Consider the following 14468-nt stretch of genomic DNA (forward strand, 5'->3'; position numbering starts at 1 on the left):
CACAATATCCGATGACCTACGATGCCCTCCGATTAATCGGAGGCGTCCTCCGAATAATCTGAGACTAGTCGCAAGATTCTGTGTGGGATTGGAAATTCAGGTTGAGATTCAATGTCTGCGAGTAGTCTCCGGCGCCCTCCGACTGAATCGGAGGCGCCCTGCGACGATTCGTACGCTTTCTGTGATCGTCTCCGACGATTCGTACGGTGGAATCGTAGTAAATCGCCGTGTATATAAGGGCGCCTCCGACCGGATCGCTAAAAGTTTGAGACGCTCTTGCTGCAGGAGGCTGTGACAGAAGATTTTGAAGATGCCAAGGGGAGCACCAAGGGGGAAAAAATTAAAAGAAAAGACGATCGCAGATATCGTCTAATCCCACGATTTTTCGACAAAACCGGGTCAAAATCCTTGAAAAAATCTCAGACAATGTGACTGCTCCACTTTTATTAGGATTATTGCTAGGATTGTTCAAGGATGCTTTATTTTCTACGACGACCCCCGGCCTAAACTAATCCCCGACAGATCGCCGACATTGTGACTGGGCCATTATGGCCCACTCAGGGCTGTGTGCTCTCTCCCATTTTGTTCGTGCTCTATACCAACGATTGCCGCTCATCTTTAGAAAACGTGTCTGTTCTGAAATACGCGGACGACACCGTCATTGTTGGACATATTAAGGAAAATGAGTTGTGAATATACGCAGTTCCTGAACTGATTCATTAACTGGTGTGAGATGAACTTTTTAGATTTGAACACATCAAAAACTAAAGAGACGATTATTGATTTCAGAAATCGCAAATCCATGGAACCAAGTAGTCGCCCAGTGAATATGAACGGGCAGAACATTGAGATTGTACACTCTTACAAGTACCTAGGCACTGTAATCAATGACAATCTGAAATGGGAAGACTATTGTAGGGAGTTATACAGGAAAGGTCAGCACAGATTGTATTTTCTTCGCAAACTGAACTCTTTTCACGTCGATTGCTCCATCATGCACTTGTTCTATAAAGCTGTCATAGAGAGTATTTTTGTACATGACTGTATGGTTTGGTTCACCGCCTGCCGAAAGGCAGATCTCTCTTTGATCAAAAAAATAGTCAGACAGGCGGAGAAGATTCTAGGGGTACAACTACATTTTGAAGATCTTTGTAGGAGTTGAATTGTTGAAAAGGCCAAATCAATTATGGATAATGGGCTTCATCCTCTGAATGATAATTATGTAGTGTTGAGGTCAGGGAACAGGTCGAGATCGCTTCGATGTAGAACAAGTAGGTTCCTGGACTCCTTTGTGCCTAGCTCGATTAGAATGTTGAATGGAGGAACATTGCTCAGATTGTGATATTTTGTTTTTGTAGTTTTGTGTTATAATCATCAAATCTGTATTATATCAAACATCAGATATATGTTTATCATTATTATGTATGAGTGGATGAAGCTGTGTTTATCAATTGCCCCAAGGTTGATTTGTTTGTTCGTATGTTTCAAATTCAGTGTATTCTGTCATTCGACAAAGATTTTGCAGGGCAAGTTCTGGGCTATTTGGTCAAAGGCCAAAGGTTAAAGTCAAGTGAAAATATTAATGCAGGAGTATATAGAATGATTATGACCCGTGGTGTGAAATATGTTTGTTTTTGTTTTTGTTTTTGTTTTTGTTTTTTTTTAACACAAATAGATTCACATTTTGTACCTTCACACACATGCACACACACACACACACACACACACACGCACAGAGAGACATATAACCTTCAAAATTTTTATACAATAATTTATTTACATAGAAACATGCGTTCATTTGTATTTTTAAATCTCTTATATAGTTATTATCAATTGACACGGCATATTCATACTCCCGCATTTTTATATGCACACCACATCCAATACAATGTTGACTCATAGAGATTAATACTTCTTTGATATTATGATTGTGATAATGATAGTGATATTGTATCGCTGTATATCTTTTGTATGTTTTATCATGTCTATGTATTTACGTATGTTTCAATGTATACGTGTGCTTGGTATGTTATGTATAATGTATCGATGTAACCGGATATGTATGAAAACATACCAATTATCAATTGACACATATTCATACACCCTTATATATTATATGCACACCACATCCAATATAATGTTGACTCATACATATTAATACTTCTTTGATGTTATATATTTATGACAATGATAGTGATATTGTATCGATGTATATATTTTGTATGTCTATCGTAGTATGTATCTATGTTACAGTGTATACGTGTGCTTTGTAAATGTATAATGTATTAATGTAACCGGATATGCATGCAAACAAAACAAATTTCCGGAAACGGACAATAAAATTGAATTGAATTGAATTGAATTGAATTGAATTGAATTGCAGTTTTATGACGTGTGTGAGTGTGTCAAGTCTTATGCTTGAACGGTCCCACTCTTTTCTTTTTCTTCTTCTTTTTTCATTTATCACATGTGTTATATATATATATATATATATATATATGCATATTTTCTTCTTTTTGATGCGTAATTTTATGGAATTACATTGTATTTCAATATTATGGCGTTGATTTTACAGTGTATGATAATTGTGTTTGTTTCTATTTCTTATGCTATGTAAACTAAGTATAAAATTTTGTTTTATGTTTTACTTTATGATTTTGTTTTTTTACCACTTCACGGACTCACTGAAGAACGGCTTTTGGCTGAAGTGAGTGACCGTGTCGAAATAAAATAAACCGAAACTCAAACTGAAACTGACATAATGATTTAGTTATTCAACCTTTCATACCGAGCCCTTTAGTTCTCTCCTGTACTTAACCTATCCCAAATACAATATACAATGTCGCAATACTGTACAAACTAGGGAACCAGGGCACTGTTTCATAAAGCTGTTCGTAAAGTTACGAACAACTTACGAGCGACCGGTGATCAGTTCTGATGTGCTATACTTATCAGAATTTCCATAATTCAGCACAAGAACTGATCACCAGTCGCTCGTAAGTCGTTCGTAACTTTACGAACAGCTTTATGAAACACTCCCTGTACAATAACAATCTCCTAGTGAGACCATTCCAAACAAGCATTGCGAATCATTAAGCTCACTTGTGTCCATCTTACACCATTTGTTTACCGTTGTTGTTACTTAATGGATACTCATAAAATGTTTATTGCATGCATGACATCATCGTGGTACATCTAGACTTGAAAAAAAAGAATGTTACTAATACGTTTCCACTGGTATACGTTCAGACCGTATCCGGGCAATTACCCCCAGAGGGCAATTACCCCCGCCTAAATACTGGTTAGTGGTAAGGTTAGAGTTAAGATTAGGGTTAGGGTTAGGGTTAGGAGTTTGGGTTATAGTTAGGATTAGGTTCAGGATTAGGATTAGGATTAGGGCCAGGGGAAGGGTCCTGGGTAATTGCCCAGGGGGTAATTGCCCTAGACCCGTTCAGACGCAAATAATTATGCAGTTTTAGATACCTCAGATGTCATAGGTGTATGGTAGGTGTGTGTGTGGGCGCACGCGCGCACACACACACACGCACACATATTTTTTTTTCACTCTATGACGTCCACTTTAGATTGTTTAAACGTTCAGCACAAGAAAGTGTTAGATGTGCGACTCCCATCCCAAAAAATACACAAACACAACTTTGTTTCGAATATCACTTGGTATTGCCAATGTCTGGAGAAGCTATATGCATGGAAAAGTCCGATTGCGCCATTACATAATGCTTTTGATTTCTTTGTCTTGTCCTGATTTAGCCCTCTCTCTCCCTCTCTCTTCCTGGTTTTTTTTTTCTCTCTCTCTCTCTCCCTCCTCTCCCTCTTCGCCTCCATCTCTCTCTCTCTCTCTCTCTCTCGCTTGTGAGTCTGTTCCCATCGTTTCTTTAGGATGCTAACCGCTATCTTTTTATTGTTTTCATCTACATCAACTTGTCTGTTCACTGACTCATGACAAAACCATTGTCCGTCTATCTCAAGCGGATTTTCTTTCTTCCTCTGATATAGCATCTTCGGTTTTTCGATCACGTGACACAAATACGCCTGACAACGAAGGGTACCATCAGAAGCACACCCGCGAGTAGTTCCAGCAATCCAATCACCGTGAAGGCAAACTCGAAGGAATGTCTTTGGAGCAATGCACCTGTGAAGAGGAAGCAGGGAAAGAAAACGAATGGCAAGTATTATTATTGTAAAAAAAAAAAAAATAAATAAAAAAAAATAAAAATGTTCAAGCTCATGAAACAGTCACCTCCATTCAGGCCTATTCCACTAGTTGAAAACTCATTCATTGACAGTTCCCGACTACAATGTATTATTGAATTACAACCGTCATGGTGACAGTGCAATCTGTGCGTGTGCAAAAGTGAACTTTCAAAATGCAACATTTTACTACAGGGGTGCAAAAATAAACCTCTTGGAATACCATGTGATGCCGTTTTGAATCTAGACGTTTCATTAATGCACCCCTTTATGGGGTTCACAATTGAAGCCTAGTCCGAGGGGGAAAGGGGTGCTACTATTGTATCACGCCTAGAGGTTCAATTTTGAACCCTATATAAGTGTGGCATGACCTAAATCTTTCCCTACAGAATCATTGTGCAGTGATGCATGTACTTTGATTCTACATGTAGTTTGAGTAGGTGTATGCATTCAGTAATCTCTGAGGTATGGAGAAAAAACGGTAATTTTAGCATTAAATAGTACAAATTTTGCATTTTACCCTGACTTTTGACCTTGACTTTTGACCACATGACTCAAAATTTCACAAGACAAACACTGTCAGGCAGTTCATACAAGTGCACTTAGTTTCATGAAGATACCTTGCCATTTTCCGACTTTTGACCTTTGACCTTTGCCTATGGCCCAAAACTTTTCTTGAGAGTCTTTATCTGGCTTTATATTATACACAGGAGGTTTCAGGAAAAAGATAACAACCTTCAGGCATTGTATTGATATGAAGGAAATAGTGCAATGAAATTTTTAAGAATTTGACCTTGGCCGGTGACCTTTGACCTCGAGCATGTGCACCCAAAACCTAAGAGGCACAACTTCGTCCACGAAAACATACATATGCCAAGTTTAAAGGATATTTCAAACGGTTTTTAAGTCACGCTGTCCACGAAACTGATAACGGACTGACGGAAGGACGGACAGAGGGACCTTATACGGACAACCATGATCTCCAAGGACCGTTAAACCCGTATTCAGATGATCACGCAGCTTGATTGTAGTAGGTATCACTGCGCCACGATCAAACTATACACATTCTTGCTCGTCACGTCGATATCGATGCAGAGTAAATTTTACGAATTAGAGTATCACGGCCTCCTTATACTTTCAAGAAATACAATTCAATAAAGATTTGTGGAGATTTTCGAGTTTTTGGGGAATGTTGCGGAAGTGTATTCATTGCTACTCTGTTTACATCTGTCTACATTGCCATTCTGTTTACCACTTTACATTCGACATATGCCTGCCTAATGGCAGACATGATTGTATTACAGGCATGATATACACTTATTGTATGCTTCCAAATTTCAGTTTTAAATTAAAAAGAAACAAAAACGCACAGTCAACTTAATCTATGGCGAACTCGGAAACGTCGAAATATTGGGTCGAAGAAAAAAAATGAACCCTGATTGAACCCTAATTGTATTTTTCAAGTCGAACCTTATGCAAGTTGAAGGATTTTCTCTGGTCCCTTTGGATTCGACTTAGGCGAGGTTAACTGTACGTTTTGTACGTTTTTGTGATGTAAGGTGGCATTTTACAGGGGATCTGACTCCAGATATTTACACTCTACAGGGCTGGCGCAGTGTTTTCAAAAGTGTGGGGGCCCACTTCCGGGTTTCATGAGCTAACAAGCAAAAAAAAAAAAAAAAAAAAAAAAGGTCCTCAGCTCATCTCTCCCCGTCCATTTCCGGGTGTTTTTAGTGCCACTTACGTACTTCCGGGTTGAAAAAAGTGTGGGGGCCCAAAGTGATGACACCTTATGTATTCCTTTGTATGGTGCACAAAAAATGTGGGGCCCCGAGCCCCCACGGCTGCGCCGGCCCTGCTCTATGTCTGGAAGGGCTGAAAGCGAACGAATTTAATGTTATTTCGTGTTGGTGGGTTATGCACATTTTATGGAAGGGAAGGAATTTTTCTATTGAACAGTTTAATTGAAAGATAAATGACGTATTCATGTAGAAGTACGTACCACACAAATATCCTCCAACCACCAGCCCCACACCCATGGCTGAGTATGCTAAGTATAAACTCGTCTCTCTGAAGTTTTCTTCAACATTATCAAGCGGCACAATACTTATCATCACTGCTAAACATCCATGCAGGAATCCACTTGCAGCAGCCAACACAACGAGCCATACATATGCATAAACTACTTGGTTCAGGAAGAAGACGGTGGCACTGCAAGTGAGTACGGCACAGGCACTGACGCTGTTGGGAAGAAGTTGACGCTTTGAGAAGAAACCGCTTATAAATCGGCCAGCAATGTTGCCAACGCCCAAAGCAGTCGCTAATGGGACAGCTTTCTCCAGACGGTAGCCCTTGGAAACAGCGTTGGATATGACAAACGTAAGTGAAGTAGCGTATCCTACCCCGTATAGGACAATGGCAATATCAAGCATGATAAAAAGCGGGTAAGACGTGTGTAATTCCACGCCAAGAATTGTCCAAACTAGTTTAAGAAATCCAAACCAAGCAGAGAGGAGGGCACGTCCACATCGGTCTATTCCTGTCCGTAATTGGTGTGAGGCTTGCGACAAGGATTGTCGTGGAGCAGGAGTCATCTACAATGGAAGGTTACAAAGCAATGCCAAAAATATGAAAACTCTATGAAATAAATCTTATATATCAAACAAAATTACAACTCACATATCATTAACAAACTATATAATTATACTAGAATATTGCGACGTGTATATTCAATGTGTCATTGTTCTTTTTTTTTGTTCACAATCTAAATCTATTAATGTTAATCAAATGAAGTCAGCGATACCCAATACTTTACATAGTATCTTAGTGTTCTAATGGCTGCTTAAAGTTGATTGGCAATGCTACGAATTACACTTTTGGCAGTCTTTCTCTGAATCATTCCTTCGTTATCATATTTTTTTTTTTGTTCCGTATCACATGAAGAAAGTGGTTGCCACTTATTACATCAGTTTCTCGCGTTGCATTGCTCTTACTATGGCACGTGTGCTTGAATTTAAACAGCTTGGTTTCTCACCTCACTCTTCACCTGTTGATTGCTAATGTTACTTTGTGGTGTATTTGAGTCTACACTCTCGTCCAAGAACCTGTGAGGGCGGAGGAGGGCGCCACATACGACCGAGAAAAGACTGAGTCCTCCGAGAATGAGGAGAGTGCCTCTCCAACCATAGATATTCCCCAGATACTCCGTCACAATGGGCAGTACCATAATCCCCACTGCACCGCAGGTTGACATGAGGCCAGAGGCAATCTCAAACATGTCGGGAAAGTAAACGTAGAGGGCAGCGATGCATGGCGAGTACACACAGCTGTATCCCACACCTGGAAAATACAAACAAGTGAAGCTACGTCATGAGTGACTTACCAGTAGATTGAGGTAACACACGGTTGTGTGTTTGGCATAGTTGAAATAATGTATCGTCTGTGTCTGTGTGTGGTAGACCAATATAACATTTTTCCTGATTGAAACAGTGAAGTACACTGCCAAAAACTATGGGTTGGAGTTTAAAATGTTATTATTAGTACACTGAAATATTATTTTCCAAAAACAGTCGATATTTTGCCTACATATTTTGAGGTAATATCAAATAATACATAAAGAGAGAGAGGGAGAGAGGGAGAGAATGATCAGGTATTGTTCAGATAAGTTATCTTTCAGCTTATGTAGTATTAGGGCCTATCAATGTTTCTTGATAGGAAAGCAGAATATAAAAATGTTCGTTTCATGTATAAACTTGAAATCGACTGCTTTGTCGGCTATATCTACATCCTACAGGGCGCAAGTTTGCACCCCAATTCTCGGGTGCAAAGGTGCACCCAATGGGTGCAATTCTACACTCAGTTATTTAACTTATACGAACGAAAAAAAAAACAAACAAACAGTGGAATCCTGTAAAATAATGAACTTCAATCACGTTTTCACTTCAAACCTATTACTACTGTAATATCCTTACATTTCTGTTCCCATGTAATAATTTGTTAAGAAAAACTGATGCATCTGGTCTGCGAGTTTGCTTTGATCCTGGTAGCACAATATTCCAGCAATTCCATGGTAAATCAACATACAAAAAGTGAGAGTTACAATGTACTCAAAAGTACTCAAAACAATTATGTTAATAGATTAGAAAATCAAATATTGCATCGCCCATGTTTAAGGACGCAAGAACACACACGAATTTCAATACATGCATCAGGATGATAAAAACTGCAATGTTGTATTCTTTCTCACTTTAGAGCTCCTACAGCAAAGTGGTGAAATATGTTACCAGTCTTTTTAGGCTCATATTGAATCTAACCTTACAAGCGTAAATTGGATACAGTTTACATATCTCTAATCATCAACATAAATAATATGTGCATTCAATAAAACACACTCCATTATTAAAGCCATTGACATGGAATTTGTGGGGTATTTGAGAGCAGAAAAATAAAGGCACTAAGTGAGCCTTTGAGAAGTTATTGTTATAACCTAAATAAATTACAAATAAATTGTTATTACAGTGTAAAGGAAATGTACGGTGATTAATTAATTTTGTGTGATTGTTGCCAACTACACAGATATGTTGTTAATATAGCTATAATTATTGTTATTTGTTCACTGTAAGTATGTGTAAGTGTGTCATTACCTGCCATGTGTCCAGAATAGGACCATGGACCTGGTGCATATGTCAACATGTCCTTTGTTTTTGCTTTTAAATCAATAAAGACATGATTACAACAACAACAATATCTATATGGAAAATGATGTAATAAAAGGCACACTGCTCATAACTGAAAAGAAAAACAAAAACAATTACTGTACCAAAGTTTGAACATTATTGCATAATATTTAGCTGCAGCCTGCAGCAACTTTTCATTCATAAGCGGATGGCGCACTCGGAGATGTGTAATCAAAATAATGCTTCAACATTTACCTGCAACTTTTGATTTAGATTGTTTAGTGCCCCCTACGATGTACATGACATGTAATCTAATGTCAAACAGTGATGAATTTCGTAACAGACACCTGTGTATATATGCAATGACATGAATATACCCTGTACATGTAAGAATACAAATATTGACAATAAAAAGAACATCAATACACTTCAACTATGCAATTCAGTGCCAATGTCAGAATGAATACATCTGGTGACAATGAAACTGTTTCTGGCTTTGATATTCCTGTCATAACAAGATTTGAAAGAGCCTTTTTGTCATGTTTAAACATAAGCACTTCGATGTCTGTCCAAACTCAGAGAAATATCACAACAAAAAAATATTATTGTGTCATGACGTATACATGTGATATACACATGACACACTAAACTACAGCGTAAGACTTGTTATTTTTGGCAGGTTTAGAAATACATGTAGGCACTTTCAAGAACATTTCTCATTATTCTAAAACCTACCAAGGTGATTAAAAAAATACAATTTATTTATTTATTTATTTATTCAGTTTTCTTTTAGCAGGGTAGCCCTTTCAGCTCACTCGGAACTGCTCTGCCAAGGGGCCCTGCATCTCGGACAAAGTACAATTTGAGTAAAAAACACAAAGTTACAAACACGGTAACAAAGAGGGAACATAAAGCACAAAAATATAAGTTCATATAGAGCGTACAAGAGAAAAGGATTGTACACAAGCCAATGAAACAAAAATGGAACGAAAATAAAATACAATCAAATCCGGGAGAGAAAAAAAAATAATGGTATAAGAAAATACCTCACTAACACACACATCAACACTCACGCACACACACACACACACTTTCACCTCCACACCAGTACACCGGCACCCACCCAAACCCGTACACGCACACATACGCGCACGCATATACAGTACATACCCACACGCACACATACCTACACACAACCACACCCATGCCGCCATGCACACAAAATGTCTAAAGTCTATCAATTAAGCTAAGCATTTTACATTGCCGTTTGAAAGAGTTAACAGAGGTGGCATTTCGGATGAAATCAGGTAAATTGTTCCAAGTTTTAGATCCACGATAATGAAAAGATTTTTTATAATATTCAGTTCTGGGAAGTTTGATATTGAGAGGACAGCTAATTGCATATCTGGTTTGGAAAAAGGGATTTCGTTTTGTTATTAAAGATTGCAAATACGTTGGGGTCAGTCCATTGACGACTTTATATACAAGGACACAATATTGATAGTGGATTCTCTGGGTGACTGACTGCCATTCTAATCTCTGAAGCATTAGCTTATGTGGGGTCAAAAAATCTGCGTTAAGTACTAATCGAGCGAATCTGTTCTGTAGCTTCTGTAACCTCGTTATGTAACAACTGGCTGCACTTCCCCATACAACATTGCAGTAATCGAAGTGAGGTAAAATCATGCTATAGTATAACATTTTAAGTATTTCACCCGGTAAATAACTCTTTGTCCTTGAGAGGTAACAGATTGTCCTAGAAATTTTCTGCACTGTGTAGTCAACGTGCTTGGCCCAATTCAAACGACTGTCTATTATCACCCCAAGGTACTTAAAATCAAGCACTTGTTCAATGGGTTCGTTACCATGCTTCACTGAAAGTGAAATGCCCTTTGTTTTCCGTTTGGAACCTATTAGCATTACTTTTGTTTTCTTTGTATTTAATGCAAGAGCATTTTTATCCAACCACTCACAAACTTTTCTCATTTCAGTTTGAAGTAGCTCTGAGATAACATTGCCATTCTTCGAGCGGACAAACACGGCTGTGTCGTCGGCATACAAACATACTTTGGTATTACAATCAAAAGGCAATTGACATATGTCGTTGATGAAGACGGAAAACAACATCGGGCCCAGGAGTGACCCCTGAGGTACACCTGTTTGAACAGACTTAAAATCCGACAGTACCCCATTGACAGATACGCATTGTTCCCTTTCGTTAAAGTAACTGGTGAACCATGAGAGCGCACTTTCTGTAAAACCATACTTTGACAGTTTATCAAGCAAAATACTATGACTCACCGAGTCAAAAGCACGTTTAAGGTCAAGAAAAACTGCACCGGTCAGATACCCCTCATCAATATTTCTCAGAAAATAATCATTCAGATCAATTAGCGCAGTGTGTGTGGAATGCATTGGTCGAAATCCCGACTGCCAGTTACTCAACAGATTATTGTTTTCAAAATAAGTATACAACTGACCATAAATAAGTTTTTCTAATATTTTCATTACATGAGAGAGAACTGAAATAGGCCTGTAATTAACAGCATTCTTTTTGTTTCCACTTTTATAAAGTGGTGTCACCCTGCTCTTTTTCCACTCCTTTGGTATACAGCCCGTTCTGAGTGAAATATTGAAAATATACGTCAGGGGTTTGCTTATGAATACTACACCTTCTTTAAGTAGGCGTGGGTGAATATCATCAAGTCCCGGGGCTTTATTCTCATTTAAATTTCTCAATGCTTTTATAACATCATCTTCGGAAATATCATCAAGGTGATATTGCGTGTCTGTGTATTTTGAACAGCTGCTTACAGAAGAAATGGGTCCAGACTCTTCACATAAGGAAGTAAAATATTCATTGAATATGTTAGCTACATCAACCGGAGTGGAGACATCTGTTTCATCCTTTGTCAGTTCAATCTTGTTTGTTTTCACGTTAGGAATTATCTTTTTCATAACTTTCCAAGTTTTGCTTGAGTTTCCGCTACACAACTTGAACTGTTCATAATAATAACGCTTTTTGAGCTTTCTATTCAATTTGTTCAACAGGTTGCGTTTTCTTCGATATTCTTCCCAGTCATTTGGGTCACCTGTAGCATCAAATCTATTTTTCAAAAAGTTTCTTTCTCTTGCGAGATCTATATATTCGTGATCTATCCACGGTGCACATTTTGTTTTTTTGCGAACTGATATTCTAGGGGTATTATCATCACATATGCCGACAAAAGCATCTTTGAAAAATTTCCACAGAAACTCAACATCATTACTTTCGTAAAACACGCTCCAGTCAATGCGAAATCCTTCATTGATAAACTTTTCTCTATCGAAACGTTTGAATGAACGAAAGGTGTGAATTTCCGGTGCATTCCGGGGCACCTGAGCTTTCAACTGTACATAGTCAAAGAATGATCGCTTAACCCACATGACAGTACACCTGAGTTGACAGTACTCATTTCTGTGGGCATGAATATCAGGTCAATACATGTTCGACTACTTTTTGTGATTCTAGTTGGGGACTTGATTAATTGTGTCAGCTGAAAAGAAGAACAAAGACGGGTCATCTTTCTTGACAGTGTTCTCGGTAAGCATATTACAATTAAAATCTCCGAGCAGAACTACATTCCGAGAAATATCAGTTACCTGTTCCAAATTACTTTCTATTTCATCGAAGAACTCAATGTCACTGTTCGGAGGACGATAAATGACACCAACAAACCATGACTTATTCGTAATTTTCACTTCAAGCCACATAATCTCAAGTGTGTCAGCCTCTTAATCAGATCGTCTGGTGTACGATATGTTAGATCGAATATAACATCCAACACCACCTCCATTGGAGTTCCGATCTCTCCTTTCAAATATGTAATTGTTTACATCAATTTCAGAATTTGATATAGATTCGTCTAACCATGTTTCGGACATGCAGAATAAATCAAATGGGTTTTCATAAAGATGATGTCTTAAATGATCTATTTTCCCCCTTACACTTCTAATATTTAAATGGGCGAGTTTCAAACCATTTCCTTTAATCTCGGAAAATAATATATTAGGTTGTATATCTTCACTAAAAATGGGTGATTTACCGTAGTCGACAGGTTGATAGTCTCTCACAGAGTCACTATCACCATTGTAAAAGGGTAATTCTCGAAAGATACAAATATCACAAATCCAGTCATTATTGCTTTGGAATATATCAAATGGAACACCGCATCCTACATGACACCACTGTGTGCATTGCACGCATAATATAGCATTCTGGTTGTTTTTAACAGATGATTTTGTAAATAATACATGGGAAACGAATTGACATAGAAATATATAGTCAAATGATACCTATACAATGATATATGGCTAGCAAAGACGCTCGATGTCACTCAGTGATCGGATGACGACTTTCTTGTTTTCTCTCGCTGTCACTCCGAAGATCTTTCCGTCCTGGGACCAGGTCCACGCTATGCCTTTGCTCTTTCTGGCCGCGAACATGAGCTCCTGCCGCTTGTGCGTGAGGTCTTCGTTGATGAAGATTGAGGTTCCCTTCAGCTTCGATCTCGCCTGGTACACTTTTTGACGTGCGTTGTACGTGGCAAATTTGGCGATGATGCTTTTCTCCTCCACCGCTCCGCTTGGTGTTTTGTATCTCGGCATGATTCTGTGGCTGCGGTCGATGTCGGCGGGGGAGAGGTTGACGCCCAGACGATCACGGACGATGTCGCTCACCAATGTGTCTGTGTTTTCTCCTTGATGCTCCTTTATGCCATGGAACCTCAAACAATTTCGGCGACTGTACTGCTCCTGTTCGTCTATGTTTCTGTTAATGTCTGACAAGTCTTTCCTGAGTTGACTCACTTGCTTTTTTAGCTCTCTCACTTTGCTGTCATTTTGCTGAGCGTCCATTTTGATGGCCTCGTACACATGTTGAGTAACACGTTCAAGTATGGAGTCTGTCACCGCTTTTACTAAAGCCTTCAGCACTTCTTCCGAACAAAGGGCCTCCTTTATCTTTGACTCAATGGTCGACGCGAGCTCAGAGTCCTTGCCCATTGACAATCTTTCGGTCGGCTGACCAGCAGGCACAGCTCTCTCACTTGACGTGGACGTTTGGCTCCTGCTGCCCCGTGCACCCCGCGACCGAGTTGCTGGGCCTCCGTTCTCATCGTCTTTCTTCACAGTGCTCATTTGGTCAATCAGTTTGTCACAAGATTCACAAATTTCCTCCTGTAGATAGTCAAATTCAGCTTCAATCAAGTGACCATAACAGTCTTAGCATGACACCTCACCTGCTTGTGCAATTCCCTAAGGTGTACAGTCTCACAAATATGAAAAAAAAAAAACTCAGGATATTTTGCAGCCTCGTGTCACTCGTGTCAGTTCGCATGCGTACATTAGTTTCAGTTTTGTATGTTGCTTACATCAAGTGCATGAACAATATGTGTTTCGAAAGAAACGTTTCATTTATAACCGACAACTTGACATATCGTAGAAAACGCCGGAGTGGCAAATTCCGAAAATAATATACTTGTATTATCCGCTAATAGCAGCACGAGATTTCCAAATCAAATAGCTGTCTTCTGTTTGTATGTA

The 14468-nt window shown here is 38.8% G+C and overlaps 1 protein-coding gene across 1 annotated transcript; it reads right to left on the reverse strand.

Moving 5' to 3' along the window:
- Positions 1-64: 64 nt before the first annotated feature.
- On the reverse strand, positions 65-8859 carry LOC140231243 (monocarboxylate transporter 13-like). Its single transcript, XM_072311391.1, has 4 exons — positions 8853-8859; positions 7249-7548; positions 6396-6607; positions 65-289 (listed from the first exon to the last, which is right to left on the reverse strand). The coding sequence occupies exons 1-4, from the start codon at positions 8857-8859 to the stop codon at positions 65-67; spliced, it is 744 nt and encodes a 247-aa protein (XP_072167492.1).
- Between the last annotated feature and the right edge of the window lie 5609 nt (positions 8860-14468).

This window comes from Diadema setosum, chromosome 7 (assembly GCF_964275005.1).
Source record: "Diadema setosum chromosome 7, eeDiaSeto1, whole genome shotgun sequence".
Classification (NCBI taxonomy): domain Eukaryota; kingdom Metazoa; phylum Echinodermata; class Echinoidea; order Diadematoida; family Diadematidae; genus Diadema; species Diadema setosum.

What these genes read in the sequence shown, in the direction of transcription:
- LOC140231243 (XM_072311391.1), bottom strand. An exon ending in TAGCAATCAACAGGTGAAGA is followed by an intron (nt 6,608 to 7,248) that starts GTGAGGTGAGAA and finishes TATACGGGGTAG; the next exon opens with GATACGCTACTTCACTTACG. An exon ending in CCGTCTTCTTCCTGAACCAA is followed by an intron (nt 290 to 6,395) that starts GTAGTTTATGCA and finishes CTTCTGTCACAG; the next exon opens with CCTCCTGCAGCAAGAGCGTC.